The sequence below is a fragment of the Hemiscyllium ocellatum genome, chromosome 6, assembly GCF_020745735.1.
Source record: "Hemiscyllium ocellatum isolate sHemOce1 chromosome 6, sHemOce1.pat.X.cur, whole genome shotgun sequence".
Classification (NCBI taxonomy): Eukaryota; Metazoa; Chordata; class Chondrichthyes; order Orectolobiformes; family Hemiscylliidae; genus Hemiscyllium; species Hemiscyllium ocellatum.
This window is the reverse complement of record NC_083406.1, coordinates 52,924,109-52,943,981: the sequence shown is the minus strand read 5'-3', so window position 1 is coordinate 52,943,981 and position 19,873 is coordinate 52,924,109. Positions and strand designations below refer to the sequence as shown.

The 19,873-nt window shown below is 41.2% G+C and overlaps 1 protein-coding gene across 3 annotated transcripts in view; it reads right to left on the bottom strand.

Moving 5' to 3' along the window:
- The window catches only part of mre11a (MRE11 homolog A, double strand break repair nuclease), a 119,277-nt gene extending 99,435 nt beyond the window's left edge, over window positions 1–19,842 (bottom strand). The window contains exons 1-5 of one of the 3 annotated variants that reach the window (XM_060825954.1): window positions 19,790–19,842; window positions 19,585–19,685; window positions 18,832–18,964; window positions 16,736–16,896; window positions 10,468–10,555 (exon numbers count right to left, since the gene is read on the bottom strand). In XM_060825954.1, coding sequence (XP_060681937.1) covers window positions 10,468–10,555; window positions 16,736–16,896; window positions 18,832–18,964; window positions 19,585–19,604 — 402 coding nt within the window. In that variant the 5' untranslated portion in view covers window positions 19,605–19,685; window positions 19,790–19,842. Of the gene's footprint in view, window positions 1–10,467; window positions 10,556–16,735; window positions 16,897–18,831; window positions 18,965–19,584; window positions 19,686–19,787 lie in introns of all 3 variants that reach the window. The other 2 variants (XM_060825953.1, XM_060825955.1) reach the window with 2 other exon arrangements.
- Window positions 19,843–19,873: the final 31 nt, after the last annotated feature.

Sequence of the window (19,873 nt, the reverse complement as noted above, 5' to 3'; positions counted from 1 at the left end):
ACCAGAGACCCGGGTTCAATTCCCACCTCAGGCAACTGTCTGTGTGGAGTTTGCACGTTCTCCCCTGGACTCCTCGGGGTCCTCCCACAGACCAAAAATGTGCAGGTTAGGTGAATTGGCCATGCTAAATTGCCCATAGTGTTAGGTGAAGGGGTAAATGTAGGGGAATGGGTCTGGGTGGGTTGCTCTTCGGAGGGTCGGTGTGGGCTTGTTGCGCCCAAGAGCCTGTTTCCACACTGTAAAGTAATCTAATCTAAGACATCTGACTGATACATTTCTGGGCAGATGATAGCAAAACTTAACAGACACTTATGACAGAGCCCTGAAATCAGCAAGACACAGCAAAACCAAAGTCACTATCATGACCATATGCCATGGGTGATCTCCAATCCGACTGGCCTAATCAGGTCATCCTCAGCCAGGGTCAACAGGTTAGTGCAGTGCAGCCTTCAGAGACACCACCTCTCCAACAGGTCTATGAAGCTGATCGTAAGCGTCTGGTGCATATGTGGGATAGCACCTTCTTCTAGGTACAGCCATTAGGTCAATCCCTGTACTGCATCTTTCTTACAATTTTGTAGTTTGGCATTGGAAAAGTTAATGACTTACTATCATTATCTTCTCACAGACTCACAGATGTTTACAGCACAGAAAACCACTTGACCTATCATGTTATGTCTGTGCCAGACTACACAAATCCCATTTTCCAGTTCTCAGCCCATAGAGCTAGAAGCAATAGCAAAACAAGTACTTAAAATGTTGCTTGAATGTTATAATAGTTTCGGAACAGACCAGAAAAATCTTATTCATGTTTACGGGCCGTTCTGCTGTAACATGCATTCGTTAGCGCAAATTGTCTATAATGCGATCGAGGAATTATGGACATTGTTTGAATAATGCGAACATTCTACTGAATGGGTATAACAATTTTCCATTAGCGGTTTCCTGCAGCGCAATTTTCTATAGTGGTTTTCCATAGCGCAATCTATAGCGCAAGGTTATAGAGGGACACAATTGTCGCGTTATTGTAAAATAACCTGTATATCAAACAAGCATCTAGAACCCCTTAACTCTCTCAAGTGAAGAAATTCAGTTTAGAAGTTCTAAAATATTAATGATCAATGTAAAGTTTTTAAACTACACTTATGGTTTTAAACAAATATTCGGTCTGTTGTGGAGTTGAAAGTGTGTCCTGTGAGAGAGAGGGAAAGTTGAAAAGTGTCATGTGGCTAACTGCAGCACAGAGTGTGCTGGATAATTTGAAGATGTAACATTTGGCTGTGAAACAAATTGGTGAGATTTGTTGCTATGTTTCCACAACAAATCAAATTCAATCAGCTTAAATTGTACCCCAAGATACTAAAGCCCAATCAAATTTTGACAACATCAAACCAATGAGATGATCCAACGTTTTCTGGTATAAAAACAGGCATTTAGCCTGAGAGGCTAAGAGGCTGCCACATACACACAATCCGCTAACCATCTCACTGAAAGGTACCTTTTTCATATGAAAATCTTTGCAGTCGAGGACCGAAGATGATCCAGAGGAAATCTACAGACAGAGGAAGTTTGACACCTAGACGGCAACTGGTGCTGAAAATTGATTTGCTATAAATTTAATATAGGCTTTATCGGATCAGTATATTGTTATAAAGTGGGAGGTAAAGTGTTAAGACAAAAGAGGCTTATTGTGTAGATAGTTGTTGTTTAATGTTTTTTTTGGAGTTAAAGAATAAATGTTGTTTTTCTTTGAATAGTGGAATTTGGGTAGTTCTCTGCCCGTTTCTACCTCCTGCCCAAAATCCACAAACCTGACTGCCCCGGCCGACCCATTGCCTCAGCTCGCTCCTGCCCCACCGAACTCATCTCTGCATACCTCGACACGGTCCTGTCCCCCTTAGTCCAAGAACTCCCCACCTACATTCGGGACACCACCCATACCCTAAACCTCCTCCATGATTTTTGCTTCCCCGGTCCCCAACGCCTTATCTTCACCATGGACATCCAGTCCCTGTACACCTCCATCCCCCATCACGAAGGACTCAAAGCCCTCCGCTTCTTCCTTTCCCGACGTACCAACCAGTACCCTTCCACTGACACCCTCCTTCGACTGACTGAACTGGTCCTCACCCTGAACAACTTCTCTTTCCAATCCTCCCACTTCCTCCAAACCAAAGGAGTAGCCATGGGCACCCGCATGGGCCCCAGCTATGCCTGCCTCTTCGTAGGATATGTGGAACAGTCCATCTTCCGCAACTACACTGGCACCACCTTTTCCTCCGCTACATCGATGACTGTATCGGCGCTGCCTCGTGCTCCCACGAGGAGGTTGAACAGTTCATCCACTTTACCAACACCTTCCACCCCAACCTCAAATTCACCTGGACCGTCTCAGACTCCTCCCTCCCCTTCCTAGACCTTTCCATTTCTATCTCGGGCAACCGAATAAACACGGACATTTACTATAAACCGTCTGACTCCCACAGCTACCTAGACTACACCTCCTCCCACCCTGCCCCCTGTAAAAACGCCATCCCATATTCCCAATTCCTTCGTCTCCGCTGCATCTGCTCCCAGGAGGACCAGTTCCAATATCGTACAGCCCAGATGGCCTCCTTCTTCAAGGACTGCAGTTTCCTCCCAGACGTGATCGACGATGCCCTCCATCGCATCTCCTCCACTTCCTGCTCTTCCGCACGAGCCCCGCCCCTCCAACCGCCACCGGGACAGAACCCCACGGGTTCTCACCTACCACCCCACCAACCTCTACATAAGCATATCATCCGCCGTCATTTCCACCACCTCCAAACGGACCCCACCACCAGGGATATATTTCCCTCCCCTCCCCTAACAGCGTTCCGAAAAGACCACTCCCTCCGTGACTCCCTCGTCAGGTCCACACCCCCCACCAACCCAACCTCCACTCCTGGCACCTTCCCCTGCAACCGCAAGAAATGCAAAACTTGTGTCCACACCTCCTCCCTTACTTCTCTCCAAGGTCCCAAGGGATCCTTCCACATCCGCCACAAATTCACCTGCACCTCCACACACATCATCTATTACATCCGCTGCACCCGATGTGGCCTCCTCTATATTGGGGAGACAGGCCGCCTACTTGCGGAACGTTTCAGAGAACACCTCTGGGACACCCGGACCAACCAACCCAACCACCCCGTGGCTCAACACTTCAACTCCCCCTCCCACTCCACCAAGGACATGCAGGTCCTTGGACTCCTCCATCGCCAAACCATAACAACACGACGGTTGAAGGAAGAGCGCCTCATCTTCCGCCTAGGAACCCTCCAACCACAAGGGATGAACTCAGATTTCTCCAGTTTCCTCATTTCCCCTCCCCCTACCTTGTCTCAGTCAAATCCCTCAAACTCAGCACCGCCTTCCTAACCTGCAATCTTCTCCTGACCTCTCCGCCCCCTACCCCACTCCAGCTTATCACCCTCACCTTGACCTCCTTCCACCTATCGCATCTCCAACGCCCCTCCCAAGTCCCTCCTCCCTACCTTCTATCTTAGCCTGTTGGACACACTTTCCTCATTCCTGATGAAGGGCTTATGCCCGAAACATCGAATCTCCTGTTCTTTAGATGCTGCCTGACCTGCTGCGCTTTTCCAGCAACACATTTTCAGCTCTGATCTCCAGCATCTACAGTCCTCACCTTCTCCTCCTAGTTCTCTGTCATTCATTTTAACAGATTATGAGATGGGGTGAGCTTTTCTGGGTATCTGGTTTAAATTAGCAGAAGGGTTTACCCCATGTTTGGGGACTTGTCCAGGATTTAGACGGGTTGAGATATATCCAGTCTGAGATTTGGACAGATTTGAATAGATTTGGGGTATGAAAGATCCCAGCAGATTTCAACACTTGCCCATTAGTGACCGAGATCTTTAAATAAAAACGTAGGTGAGACAATTTGTTTAATTATGGTTACTTGTGGTTGGTTAAATTAAAAGTGAAAAAAAAAGACTCAAAATTGCTAAAGGGGTTCTGGGATTGGAATATGATTCCCAAATTTGCTAAGAAAGTTTAGAAGGAAAAAAAACCTTACTTTTAGACTAATAAAGAGTTTAGAATTGCGTTTAACAAAGGACAGAAGTAAAGTTGAAATCGTAAGGGAATTACTCAAACACTTAGGTGTGTCAGAGAAACAGACAAGTGCAGTAGAGTTAGAAAAACTTAAATTACAGTTGAGGACAATGGAGTTATAAGAGAGAGAGAGAGAGGAAAGAGAAAGGGAGAGAGAGAGAGAGAAAAAGAGAAAAAGAAAGGTAAAAGAAAAAAAGGGAAGATTCTTAGCTGAGCAAAGAGAGATATAAGAAAGGGTGAGAGAAAAAGAGAGAAGAGAAATGGAGCTAGTGAGGTATTTGTAGCATTGTTGGATAAGGGGTCAAGAGATTATGAAGAGGACAAACAGGCTATTTTAAGTGCTAATGAATTGGTTACAGAAGCATTTAGGCAGCGGCTCAGAATCCTTAAGAAGGTACCAGGTCAGGCTTATGTTGAGTTCAAAAGAATTAAACACAGTCATTTTGATAGATGGACGTAGGCATTAAAAATAGATAGGACCAATGAAATCTATGAGAAATTATTCTGCTGGAAGAGTTTAAAAACTCACTTCCGGGGGACGATAAGAATTCAGGTGGATGAACAGAAAGTTCAGGAAATAAGAAGGGCAGCAGACAAGATTTGGATGCGAGCATAAGAGGTACAGTTAGTAAGTTTGCAGATGACACCAAAACTGGAGGTGTACTGGACGGCAAAGAGGGTAACCTCATATTACAACAGGATCTGGACCAGATGGGCCAATGGGCTGAGAAGTGGTAGATGGAGTTTAATTCAGATAAATGTGAGGTGCTGCATTTTGGGAAAGCAAATCTTAGCAGGATTTATACACTTAATGGTAAGGTCCTAGGGAGTGTTGCTGAACAAAGAGACCTTGGAGTGCAGGTTCATAGCTCCTTGAAAGTGGAGTCGCAGGTAGATAGGATAGTGAAGAAGGCGTTTGGTATGCTTTTCTTTATTGGTCCGAGTATTGAGTACAGGAGTTGGGAGGTCATGTTGCGGCTGTACAGGACATTGGTTAGGCCTGTTGGAATATTGCATGCAATTCTGGTCTCCTTCCTATCGGAAAGATGTTGTGAAACTTGAAAGGGTTCAGAAAAGATTTACAAGCATGTTGCCAGAGTTGGAGGATCGGAGCTACAGGGAGAGGCTGAACAGGCTGGGGCTGTTTTTCCTGAAGCATCAGAGGCTGAGGGGTGACCTTATAGAGGTTTACAAAATTATGAGGGGCATGGATAGGATAAATAGATAGCCTTTTCCCTGGGGTCAGAGAGTCCAGAACTAGAGGGCATAGATTTAGGGAGATAGGGGAAAGATATAAAAGAGACCTAAGGGGCAGCTTTTTCACGCAGAGGGTGGTACGTATACGTATATGGAATGAGCTGCCAGAAGATGTGGTGGAGGTTGGTACAATTGCAACATTTAAGAGGCATGTGGATGGGTATATGAATAGGAAGGGTTTGGAGGGATATGGGCCGGGCGCTGGCAAGTGGGACTAGATGGGGTTGGGATAGGTGATCAGCATGGACGGGTTGGACCAAAGGGTCTGTTTCCATGCTGTACATCTCTATGACATGGCAGATGAATGCATGCTAGGGCATCAGACAAGGTTTAGCTTCCTGAAGAAGGGCTCATTCCCGAAACATCGATTCTCCTGCTCCTTGGATGCTGCCTGACCTGCTGCGCTTTTCCAGCAACACATTTTCAGCACTGATCTCCAGCACCTGCAGTCCTCACTTTCTCCTAGAAGGTTTAGCTTCTGGCAAGAATTTCATCCTGCGAGGGATAGAAGTTGGGAGATGGGGAGATCCTACACTATGAAACAGAGTAGAAAACTCCGGTAATTGTTTACCACAACTTAAAAAAAGCCCAAGAGGGTTGAAAGGAGGTGAAAGGCCTCAGGTGCTTCCACTGTGGTAAAGTGGGACACGAAAAATTACAGTGCTGGTTGTCAAAGAAAGGCAGTGTGGGAAAAGATGTGGTAAAAGAAGGTAAGCCGGCATTAGTGGAAGTAGTAAAGGAAACCCCAAGAAAAGTCGTGGAGCTCCAGGACAGTGCCTAGGCAGGGGCTGGGTATGGAGTTAGTGCCTGATCTCTATAAAGAATCTACCTCTTTGGGTAAAGTTTACTCAAAGAACAGGGGGAGAAGGACAAGAAGTTATAATTTTGAGAGATACAGGATCTAATCAGTCTATACTAAGAGATGAACATATTTGCATTCTTTCTGACCTGTTACCGGATAGAGTGGGAATTTGTGCAATAGATGGACTGAAATTTAGCGCTCAGGTTGGAGTGCCAACTCAAGACTGGGGAAGTTAATAGTGAGAGTGATTGACAGAGTGTCAGTTCCAGGAATCCAGTTTGTTCTTGAAAACAATTCAGCAGGCTCCAAGGTGGGAGTGACAGCCCTTGTTGTGGAGAAGCTCAAGGAAGACCAGGCAATTGAGGGGGTAAAAGAAAAATACCCTTGTATTTTCCCAGATTGTGTAGTATCAAGATCCCACTACCATAAGTCACAGCACAAAGCAAAAACTAAAGAGAAAGATGAAGGATTTGAGGTTCAGTTAACGGACACCCTGTTTGTCATATTGGTGCAGGAAAAATCTGAACAGGCAGAGGGACAGGCAGAACTCTTTAGTCCTGAAAGACTAATATTCGTGCAACACAAAAACGAGGCTAAAAAAAGATATATATGGGGATGCGTACTTAGAAAAGGAGGCAGAGAAATTTTCTGAGGGTTATTGACTGAAAGATAGAATCCTAAGACGAAAATAGACACCATCAACTACAGGTTAATGCAGAGGAGAAATGGGCAGAAGTGCACCAGATTGTGTTGCCGGTAGCATACAGACAGCAAGTGTTATGGGTAGCACATTAACTACATGTAGGAGGTCACCGAGGGGCACAAGGTCAGGCTAAGGTACAAAAACATTTCCATTGGCGTGGAATGCACAAGAATGTGGTTAACTTTTGCCGTACATGTCATACATGCCAAATGATAGGAAGCCACAGGCAGTCATAAAACCAGCATGTTTGTTGCCAATTCCCGCATTTGTAGAACTTTTCATGCGGGTTGTGATTAATTGTGTCGAGAACCAAAACTGGGACCTAGTTTTGCGAACCCTAATGGATGTGTCTACCAGATTTCCGGAGGCAATTCCATCATGGAGTATTAATGCAAAAAGGGTGGTAGAGGAGTTAGTAGCTTTCTTTACCCAGTATGGGCTACCTAGAAAAGTTCAATCAGACCAAGGGTCTAATTTTACTGCTAGGCTGTTTAAGGAAGTCATGGGTAGCTTAGGTATGCAGCATTTTAAATCAAGTGTGTATCCCTGAGCTTTAGAAAGATGGCATCAGACCCTGAAGACCATGTTGTCAGTATACTGTTAGGATTATCCAAATGATTGGGGTAAAGGTATCCTATTCATATTATTTGCCATAAGAGACGCCCCAAATAAATCCACTCAGTTTACTCCCTTTGAGTTCATATTCAGACACGAAGAGAGAGAGGCCCTTTGAAATTAATTAAAGAGAAATTGACAGGACCACATACTAGGATTATGTACCAGAGGTGAGGGAGAGATTAAATCAAATAGGCGAGTTAGCTAAACAGCACCTAAAAAGGGCACAACATAGAATGAAGCAGGTGGCAGATATAAAATTCTGAGATTCGGACATTTTCCATAGGGATGATGTATTAGTATTGTTACCAGTGGTAGGAGATCCCTTCAAAGCCAGGTTTAGTGGTCTCTCTCAAATTGAGAAAAAGTTGAGTCAGACTGGAAAAAAACTGTATCGGGTATGTCATGTGAACATGTTGAAACCTTGTCATAATAGAGAGAAGGAACTGGAGAAACAGGTGTTAGTTACTGCCCACAGAGTGATGAATCAAATCCAGATGTTGTGGAATTTGATGTGCCTCAAAATACATTAAACAATGAGGAAGTCCTTGAAGAGTGGGTTAGGTTAGCAAACTCTCTGTCTCAGGAGCAAAGAACGCAGCTGAAAAGTTTGTTATAGCAGTATCAGGACATATGTAGGAATAAGATGGGGAGGATGAATGCTACTGAGCGTGAGGTAGATGTAGGTAATGCTGTTCTGATAAAACCCCTATATGCTTAATCCTTTCAAAGCCAGACAAGTCCAGAAGGAAGTGGACACGATGCTCAACCAAGATATCACTGAACCTAATCAGAATGAGTGGAGTGTGCTGATCATGTTGGTTTCCAAACCTGATGGGGCTCAACGATTTTGCGTGGACTATTGGAATGTCAACATCGTAACAAAATTGAACTCATATTCAGTACCAAGATTAGAAGACTGTATCAAGAAAGTTGGAGAAACCAGTTACCTCACAACCAGTTACCTCAGATACCTTTACCAGAGAAAGCAATAGAAATTTCTACATTTTTTTACCACAAATGGGCTAGACCAATTCAAAATGATGCCACTTGGAATGAAGAACACCCCTGCCAAATTCCAAAGATTCATGAACAGAGTTGTGGCTGGGTTGTAATATTATTTTCGAGTGGGAGATTGATAAATTGTTAAGACAAAGGAGGTTTATAGTGTAAATAGTTGTTATTTAATGTTCTCTTTCAAAGTTAATGAATAAATTGTTATTTTTTTTCTTTACATAGCGAAATTTGGATGGTTCTCTGTCACTCATACTTTAACACATTACAAGGAGAGGTGAGCTTTTCTGGGTGTCTGGTTTAAATTAGCAGAAGGGTTTACCCCGTGTTATAAGAAGTCAAAAGAAACAAAGGCAGACATACCCAGCAATTTCTTATAGCATTATACTTTGATTTTGTAGAAGCAGCTCTGCTGCTGGTGTGGAAAATAAAGAGCATGAAAGAATGGGAAGGGTTAAAGCATGGACTCCACTGCTGATCTGTTGCAAGGGGTCTGTGGAATGCAAGATGGAATTAGAATAGTGGAATGCTCTTCCACCAATTTGCAGAGTAAGGTTGAGGCTGAAAGGTCACTATGGCAAGATTAAATAACAAAGTTAGTAAAGTTAGCCTCACTTGTTGAGTATCATTATGACAAGATTGGGACCATGAATATTTGGGACATGACATTTAATATCTAATTAATAGTTAGTAGAGTCAGTCTGCTGGAGACTATTGACAATAAATATCTAATCATGGCATTAGAATAACATTAAATAGAATGTAGGAAAATCTATAGGGGCACAACTAAAGAGATGATAGGAACTAACGTCACTGGTTTATTGTGTAGCTAGAGTGAGGTACTTTGATTAATTTAGTTGGACATGCTGATAAGCTAACGGAAACATGATAAAAAAAACTACGGACCCTGAGGTTCATGGGCACTTGAGAATCTGCTTTCTCAATGTCACGGTTTTTTGTTTGCAAATAAAAGACCTATTTCTTGAAGAACTCTCTGCGTTTCCTGGTGATTCTCTACATTTTCTCCATGACACTGACTGCTGTTTCTGAGAACTTTGCACTCTTGCTGCTCATCTTAACTTTGCTCACAAGTCATACACAGTTCTGTCACCAGTCAACCTCCTCCTGGGCCCTCATTTTGCTCGATTCTCACACAGATACTGCCTGCCTGTTTGGGTCCTCTCCTGGCTCATGTCTTTCTCATATACAGTCATGGAAATGCCACTATTCCCTTACCTTTATTTATCACTTAACTCTTTGTTGATTGAAGCTATTGCTCTAGGCACTACTTTTCATCAATCTAAAAGCCAATTCTACTGAGCAAACATATTATGCTGCCATGTACAATTTCACGAAATGATAAAGCTGCAACTTCAGAATTTTTTTTTAAATCTCTCAAATACTTCTTTCACAGGGGCAACATCAACATTTGTTCAATCATACAAGGTCAAGGACCAGACAGTGAAAATAATTAGAAAGGTGACATATTTTATCATCTTCCATTTTGATCTACTTGTATTGCCTAAATGGCTGACAAGGGCAGATTCAGTTGTGGCTTTCAAGAAGGAATTCAATAAGTACCAAAGGGAATCCAAATTTCAAGACTTATGAAGAAGCTTAAGGAAGTGGAACCAGTTTGCTTACTTTTGCAGAGAGTTAGTCAGACTCAATACATGTGGAGACCATCTGGCTTGCTGTCATCATGCTAAGATTTCATGAAATTCTTCCTCATTGCAGTTCAGATGAAGCAGACTAGTTCTTCTTCCTTTTCACTGGATGTCCCTTGTCAAAGTCTACAAGTTTTCAGTAAAAGGTATCAACTTGTACACAAACCTTTAAGCAATAGTTGCACTGTGCCTTTGGTCAAGCATTACAACTTTGGTCTAAAAAAAGCCAGCATGGATGAGAAAGACCAAATGCTGCTTTCTACCATTATGATTCTGTAATTTCAGTTTACAAAATAAATGAATCTTACCCCTGTAGGATCGTCATGGTTACCATGAATACTGAAAACTGGAGTAGAGATGTTTAAGTTTCCGTCATGATAATTTACCCATGGAAATCTGTAAAAAAAAAGTTATAACAGCAAAGTGGTTTCAGTTTTTTATTAAAAAACCAAGCCCAAACTTTGCCCCTTGAAGGACAAGAACAGTATATATACTGGGGTAACAGCTCTTCAAGTCACATACACCAGCCTTGGTTGGAACCAGATCTTTGCTATCAGAGCCTAGGAATTAACTGTCAATCATTATTAATTGGTGTGTTCTCCTGACACCATCTCTATCAACCAGAATTCACTTGCCAACCAATCAGCATGCTCCTCCCATACAGTATAAATGTTGTTTTTCCCTTATATTGTGAATTGCCCTGATGAATGCAAAATAAAAAGCTTCAATAAAATGGATTCTTTTGTTAGCAATATTCATATAACTGTTCCTTCATGGTCAAGCAAAGTCCTGGCACTCCTTTGTAGCACTGTGGCTGCACCTACCTGAACCTATGGCAGAAGTTCAAGACAGCAGCTCCCCACCACCTTCACAAGATCAACAAAGAATAAGCAAGAAATGTTGGCCTAGGTGTACTGTTTTATTTTACACAGTTTGCTCTTTATTTTTGTGAGGAGCCTCAGGTTTAATTTCCAATTTGTGCTGAATTAATCTCAGCTAGTGTGGTAGTCATTTCTTCTCTGGTGCGATAAGTGTGTTCCTGTGCGATCCCACGCTATCTAAGAATCACAATACAAATAACACTTAAAGTGTTGCTCATGCAAACACACTATACCAACACGTCTTAAAAGTTTATTTTTTAGAACCAGCGTCCCCTATTCATCAATTGCCTTACAGTGAATTCAAATTGACAAAACGTGCATAATAGCAGTACGACCTGTAATTGGAACAAGTTGATCTCAATTTGCTGGGTTAAATAATGTGGTTCAAGTTGTTCAAGGATACAATCACATTCAACTGTGATGGTCTGGAGGTCAAATTCACTGTACTCATCAAGATATCCTTAAAATGCTTAGCTAACTTAAATATTGGAGAAAGCATTTTGGAAGGGAATTAAATCAATTGTTTAATAGATTGAAGAACATTGTTTTGGTACATTGAACTGGATTCTGGGTTTTAATGTGCTGTAGAATGGAGCCTTGGCAGGTTCCTGGAGTGCATCATATAATTAATCCACCATTTGTTGATACGTTGGTTGTCGAGACAATAAACGTTCAAGGTTATGAGTAGAGAATCGATCAAGTTGATTTCTTTGTCCTGGACTGTGTTAAAATTCTGAAGCGTTGTTAGAAATGCACTTATCCGGGCAAGTGGAAAGTACTCCATCACACTCTCAACCTAAAGCCTGTATCCTTTGTGTATGGGAAACAGGCTTTAGAAACTCAACAGGTGAATTACTCGCTGCAGAATTCCCAGCTTCATCTAGCCACAGTCTTTATAATGGTTCAGCTACCTTTCCGGTCTTTGGTAACCCCAGTATATCAATCGTGGGAGATTCCACTGGGAAATACCATTGAATGTCCTGAAGTGATGCCTAGATTCTCTCTTGATTGAGATGGTACTTGCCGGGCACTTGTGTGGCATGAATGATGCTTGTCAATTTTCAGCTCAAGCCTGGATATGTTCTCCAGATCTTGCTGCATTTGTATATGGACTGGTTCAGTGTTGTAAAGTGCTCAGCGTACATCTCCACTTTTGAACTTATGATGAAGCAGTTAAAAATGGCAGGGCCTGACACTCCTCTGAATAACTACTGTAGACATGTACTAGAACTGATAGACCTTCAACAACCACATTCATCTTTGTGTTAGCTGCGACACCGACCAGTGGAGAGTTTCCATCTCATCACCATCCCCCTGCCAACCAAATTCTCATTGTCTCCAGTTTTGCTGTGGCTTCTTGATACCACACATAATCAACTGCTGCTGTGATGTCAAGGACAGTCATTTTTACCTCACATCTGGAACTCAACACACTCATCCATGTTTGATTAAATTTATAATTAGACCAAAGGTTGAGCAGCCCAAGCAGAACTCAAACTGAACACTGGTGAGATTAATTCTGTGCTGCTTGATAGTCCTTTTTTAATTCTTCTGAAGCACGGTGTATGGCAAAGGTCCTGACATCATCCCAGTAGTTGATTTGAAGATGTTGCAGATTTAGTTATGCCATATGCCAAGCAGTTCCAATATTTACCAAAAAATAGTATTTTCCAAAAGAACACAATGCAATGAGACCAATTTTGCTCAATTTAGCATGTCCTTAAGAATATAGCCAACTTGGTTAGTAGTGGTATAACTGAGCCAGTCTTGGGGATGGTGTTCAGTCATTCACAGAATGTGGGTATCACTGGCTACATTTATTGCTTATTCTTCAGCACATTCCTGTAATTCTTGAATCACCAGACATCTTCCTTCCCTAATGGATATTAGTGAACCAGATGGGTTTTCCCCAACATTTAACAATGGTTTCATGGTCACCATTCAATGAAATGAATTTTTTTACTGAATTCAAATTCCACCAATGGCTATGACAGGATTCAAACGCAGGTCCCCAAAACATGACCTGGGTTTCTGGATTAATAGTCCAGCAGCAATTCCTGTCCTTGGCTAAGATGTGCCATCTCAAATATATTCTGCTCCTTCCAATTGGTGTTCAACTACTGAGAGAAATTGAGTAACAAGAAGTTTCCATGCTCATTTTTGATCTGATGCCATGAAACTCTCTGGGTTCAGAATCAATTTGAGGACCACAAGGTCACTCCCTCCGGAATACCACATTGCCTCTGCTGGATCTGTCTTGCTGGTGGGATAGACCAGTGCAACACTATCTCACTGAGGGATGGTGGCGATGTCTAGGACATTAACTGCAAGATATGATTAGGTTAGTATGAAGGGGTTAGCTCGTTGCTTGACTGATCTGTGAGACACTTCTCCCAATTTTGCAACAAATCACAAGATGTGAGGAAGGATGATTTTATAGGATCAGCTGTAAAAGGCATGCATTTATTATTTCCTGTATTTAGGATTCTGCCAGATGCCACATTCAGTTTTCTTTCTTTTGACTTTTTTCAAGCAGTTTTAGTACAACTGAGTGGCATGGCAAGCCAGTTCAAGTAGCAGTTGCAAGTTAACTATACTGTATAGCACAATGCAACATCTCATCAATGCTGCCAAAAGCATGCAGCACCAAGAGTGCTTCATCAATGTGGAAAGGAAAAGGACATCTCCTATGCAAACAAGATGTTGACTTAATTTTCACTGATTGTCTAGGGCAGGTGAGGTGATTTTGACAAGAAATCAAGATTTAAATTCTAGAAGCAAAGTATTCAGCTAGAGATTCATTTACAGAAAAATAAGCAAACTAAAACAAGTTAATTTATCTCAAATATATTTTGTTTTAGCAAGATATAGAAAACATTCAGAAGCTGTTCTTTAATCTTAGAGAGGGAACTTCCATGACTCCATTGTATACAAGAGAAAGAGTTCTTTGCACACTGGCAAATCACTACAAGTAAGTTGAGCAAATATGTAGCAAAATTGAACAAAACTAAATAAGACACTAAAATGGAAAAATATTTAGAAAGGCAAAATTTCAATCCTCCAGTTCAACCATCCAGATGCCAATTCAGCATACTCAGTACTAGCAGACATAAATTAAAGTGTCCTAAAAGGTGTCATGCTACTAGGCAAAAATAAGTACTTTTGCATAACATACCTGTTCACGCCAACATTAATTTAATTGCTTATTGGATTTTACTACATGAACAAAAATATGATCAGCAGACACCACCCCAGGAGAACTTGATTGTTCCCAGATTCTACGTTGGATTGTTTTACTAAAGCAACCCACTATAGTTTATTCTTAAAATTATTATGCAACGAAATAACAATTCGAAAAGATAAAAAGCTTAAGAGATGGTGAGAACACTTAGATTTTACAGTTCATTTAACTATCACAAGATTCTCTATATTTGATGCAAGCTTGCTCGTGGAGTTGGAAGGTTTGTTTCCAGATGTTTCATCACTCTACTAGGTAACATCAGTGAGCCTCCAGTGAAGCACTGGTGGTAAGGCCCGCTTTTTATTTATGTGTTTAGGTTTCCTTGGTCATTTCCTGCAGTGACGTCGTTTCCTGTTCTTTTTCTCAGGGCATGGTAAATGGGGTCCAAGTCAATTTGATAAGAGTTCCAGTTGGAGTGCCATGCTTCTAGGAATTCTCGCGGGCGTCTCTGTTTGGCTTGTCTTAGGATGGATGTGTTGTCCCAGTTGAAGTGGTGTCCTTCCTCATCTGTATGTAAAGATACTAGTGAGAGTGGGTCATGTCTTTCTGTGGCTAGTTGATGTTTATGTACCTTGGTGGCTAATTTTCTGCCCATTTGTCCAATGTATTGTTTGCTACAGTTCTTGCAAGGTATTTTGTAAATGACATTAGTTTTGCTTGTTGTCTGTATTGGATCTTTAAAGTTCATTAGCTGTAATTTAGTGTGCTAGTGGGTTTATGGACTACCATGATGCTAAGATGTCTGAGTAGTTTGGCAGTCATTTCTGAGATGCCTTTGATGTAGGGCAGGAGTGGCTAGGGGTTCTGCATGCGTTTTGTCTGCTTGTTTGGGTTTGTTTTGAATACACTATATAGGTGATTTTCCTCTGCTCTTCGTAGTTCTTCTGTGCTGCAGTGTGTAGTGGCTCATTGAAATAATGCTCGAATGCAGCTCTGTTTGTGGGGGTTGAGAGGATTGCTCCTGTAGTTCAGTGTTTGGCCTGTACGTGTTGTTTTCCTGTAGACGCTGGTTTGAAGTTCCCCATTTGCTGTTCGCTCTACTGCGACATCTAGGAATGGCAGTTTGTTGTTGTTTTCATCCTCTTTAGTAATTTTATGCCAGTAAGAGTATTATTGATGGTTCTTGAAGGCTTCCTCTAATTTGTTTCATTTAGTGATGACAAATGGCATCCACGTAGCGGACCCAAAGTTTGGTTTGGATGGTTGGCATAGCTGTTTGTTCGAGTCTCTGCATTACTGCCTTTGCTAGGAACCTTGATATCGGAGATCCCATGGGTGTTCCATTGGCTTGTCTGTAGGTTTTGTTGTTGAAGGTGAAGTGGGTGGTACGGCATAGGTCCAATAGCTTGACGATGTTGTATTTGCTGATGAAGTTGGTGGTGTTTGGTGTATGTGCCTTTGATTCTTCTAATAATGTAGTCAGTGTCTCCTTGGTCAGATTGACGTTAATGGATGTGAATAGGGCTGTTATGTCAAAGGATCAGATACTGAACTATAGATGCAATCATCCCAACATCCACAAAGGAACTGCAGTAAACGTTATTTCAATGAGCCACCACACACTGCAGCACAGAGGAACTACAAATAGCAGAGGAAAGTCACCTATACAGTGTATTCAAAAAGAACACATACCCAATGAACACAGTCCGCCGATTTCTCAGCAACAAACCCAAACAAGCAAAGAGCATGCAGAAACCCTAGCCACTCTCCCCTACATCAAAAACATCTCAGAAATGACTGCAGCCTACTCAGATCTCTTGGCATTATGGTAGCCCACAAACCCACCAACACACTAAACTGCAACTAATGAACTTTAAAGGCCCTATATAGACAACACGCAGAACCAATATCATTTACAAAATACCTTGCAAGAACTGTAACAAAAACTACATTGGACAAAGAGGTAGAAAACTAGTCACCAGGATACATAAACATCAACTAGCCACAAAAAGACATGACGCACTCTCACTAGTATCTTTACATACAGATGAGGAAGGACACCACTTCAACTGGGATAACACATCCATCCTAAGACAAGCCAGAGACATGCACGAGAATTCCTAGAAGCATGGCACTCCAAATGGAATTTTATCACAAACACGTTGACTTGGATCCCATTTACCATGCCCTGAGAAAAAGAACAGGAAATGACATCACCAATCCAAGGATATCTAAACACATAAATAAAAAGCGGGCCATACCACCAATGCTTCACTGGAGGCTCACTGATGACGTTTCCTAGCATGGTGATGAAATGTCTGAAAATGAACCTTTCAGCTCAGCAAACAAACTTACATCCAGAACCTCAATCTGAGCGACAAATCTTCTCAAAACTCGCTAATTCTCTATACTTACATTTCTTGGCAAGAATGGTAATTTGATTATATCAGTCACCAGGAAAACTGAACTTAATAAATTATAAACTTAAAATGTCTAAAATCAGAAAGTACTTACTTGCTAAAAGCAAAATTAACTGACTGGTCACTTAAAATTTCGAAGTGTATTGGATTATCGCCCATGCAATATTTTCTCAATAGCTCCATACAGGTATGCAATGTCTTGCGAGAAGGTTTGTTCTCATGAAAGAGATCACCACCCAACAATATAAAATCTACCTAGGTGGAGGAAAGAAATGGAATAAAATACATTTCTGTCTCAATTCTGGCTGATGCAAAGCAAAAATAATGTAAATGCAAAGTTTCCGTTTAGCTGCAAGAACTATTTTCTACACTAAATGTTAGACTAATTAAATGACATATTGTAACAATTGTCTGACACAATATTAGATTAGATTAGATTACTTACAGTGTGGAAACAGGCCCTTCGGCCCAACAAGTCCACACCGACCCGACGAAGCGCAACCCACCCATATCCCTACATTTACCCCTTACCTAACACCACGGGAAATTTAGCATGGCCAATTCACCTGACCTGCACATCTTTGGACTGTGGGAGGAAACCGGAGCACCCGGAGGAAACCCACGCAGACTCGGGGAGAATGTGCAAACTCCACACAGTCAGTCGCCTGAGTCGGAAATTGAACCCGGGTCTCAGGTGCTGTGACTAACCACTGTGCCACCGTGCCGCCCACAAATGTGCAAATGCGTCCAACAGATCATGAAAATTCTCAATTTAGCATCTGAGCAGAACTTTTGTGGCTTCTCAGTAAAACAGCTTTCCTGACCAAGCTATGCCTTGGTGCTCAGCAGCTAAGTTCAGAGCAGCCCGGGTAAAGTCAAGTCAATTATTCTTTCAGATAGTGAGCAACAAAAACAAACAGCTTTGAGTTACAATAATTCAACCATGAACTCCTGCCTCCCTCATATTTTTACTCAAGAAATTAAGCATGAAGGTCAATTGAAGAAAAATATTATACACAATCTTCAGAGTAAAACTAAAGCAAGTATGACAGAATCCACAATCAGGAAATGTAGGCTCAACAGAAGATTCTGCCAATAGTTCAAAAATATTGAATAATTTGTAAACAAATTCACAACTGTGAGGGATCTATCTTAAATGCAACAATATATGACAAAAAAAACATTCTTTTCATTCAAGGACCAGTGGTCAAGATCAACAGCATTTAACAACTTACATCTATATCGCATCTTTAAAACAGAACAAAAAGTCCCAGTTCATTGCAAAGTGAAAGAAAGTACACTACAAACCAAAGTGTAATTAAAAGTGGGATGACCATATTCTTGGTTAAAGATCTATTGGCCAAATATAATTTATAGTTGTAATTCAAGGAATATGAAATAAAATATGATTTACATTCAATTCTATGACATACAGTTCCTTGGCATGTTAAAATTATTGATTTGACCTTTCAAGCTTCCTCCACTATTCAATAGGATCTTGGCTGATCATTCTACTCAGTACCTTGTTCTTTCTTTCACCATATCCTTTGATCCCTTTGGAACCCAGGAACTAAATCTAACTCCTTCAAAACTTTCAATGTTTTAGGCTCAATCACTTTCTGTAGCTGAGAATTCCACAGGCTCACAAGTCTTTGGGTGAAGAAGTTTCTCCTTCCATTTATAATGGAAACTGTAAGTATGAATCTCAAGAGTAGTCAAATACACCTTTGCCACTTTGAGGCTCTGTTGACCATTCGTAACTTTTAATTTATATAAAACTCTCCTGTTATCTCAAATGTACTCATTCTATACCTATTCCTGGCAGTATCTCAGCTTCAATAATCAATACTGGCTTCAAGTCACCAAGTGCTTCACTTGCTTCACTTCTTCAACACTTTGCATTTTTGGAACCTGAAGCAGCCTAGGGTTTGACCTTTGTGAATTACCTTGGGATACCTTTTCTTTTCTACATGCTACATGAATATAATTTGCTGTTCTTTAACTCTTAACTAAAACACTCACACAACTCATTTAAAATTATCGTAAGTATTTTGTTGTAGTTAATACTAAATTTCAAATAAACTATAGACTCCTGCAACAGGTTAGGAATTCTGACTGAGATACAGCAATAATTGCTTGAATGATTGCTAGTGTTATTACACAACATTAACACTGTAAATGGTGACTTACCACATTTTCCTGTGCACATCTTAAAATCTCATCAAAAGTAACAAGGGTATCATTACCCCTTATGGCATCTTTTTCCAAATAGCCCAGATGAAGATCAGTTGCAATCAAAATTTTAAAAGTATCCTCATCATCCCTGTAATTACAAAACAGAAAATTAATTCACATTAGAGAAATCCAAGGGATCAAACAACACCTTTCTGAATAAAGTGACCTAGTTATTGGTAGTACATGAGTCTAAGATTAGTTCAAGTCCTCTATTTTTCATTCCATCCCATACTTAAAAAGGGTAGACAATTAGTCTACTGCACCAAATCTTAACATTTCCCAGACCTATAACACCCAAACAATAACTTACAATTTAACAAGATAACTAAAATAAATGAATAACTTTAAAACTTAGCATCAATATTCAATTATATTAGAGAATTCAGACATGCAACTGAACCGGTCCTGGCAATGCCAAATTCGAGGTAGTGGTATCTCAATCTAGTTCGCTTTAAGTATTCTCTACATAGGAAAAGACGTAAGCATTCGGGCAAATCAGCAACCTACTACTTCAAGAAACTGGATGAGATGGCCAGAACTGACGAAATCCAAGGGTGCAGGTTCTTTCCCCAGAGAGGCTCAAGGAGCCATGAAGCTCTGCAAAACTCTTTAATCTCTTTCACCTAAAGTGACTTTCAAAAATTAAAGTACAAAACCAGATTTTGAAATATAGACTGAGCTACAAATAAACTTTGCTCCATAACTTACAGATTACGTTCAGCACTCATCCTGTTCAACAGCTGAAAGTAAACAAACACACAGCTCGATTTATGACGTTTTCATACAGATCTGGAAACGGAATAAAATTTCTGAAAGAGGAAAAGCAGAATTAAGTTAGCAGTAAGACCAATAATTAAGCAGCCACGCAATCAAGAATAAACCCTAGAAAATTCCCCAGCGAGAAATCAAACACCAAAGCTCGCCTCTTCCTCGGCCCCACACATGGAACACAACGAGGCTCAATGGCCCAAACCTGGGAGACAGCCAATCCACTTCT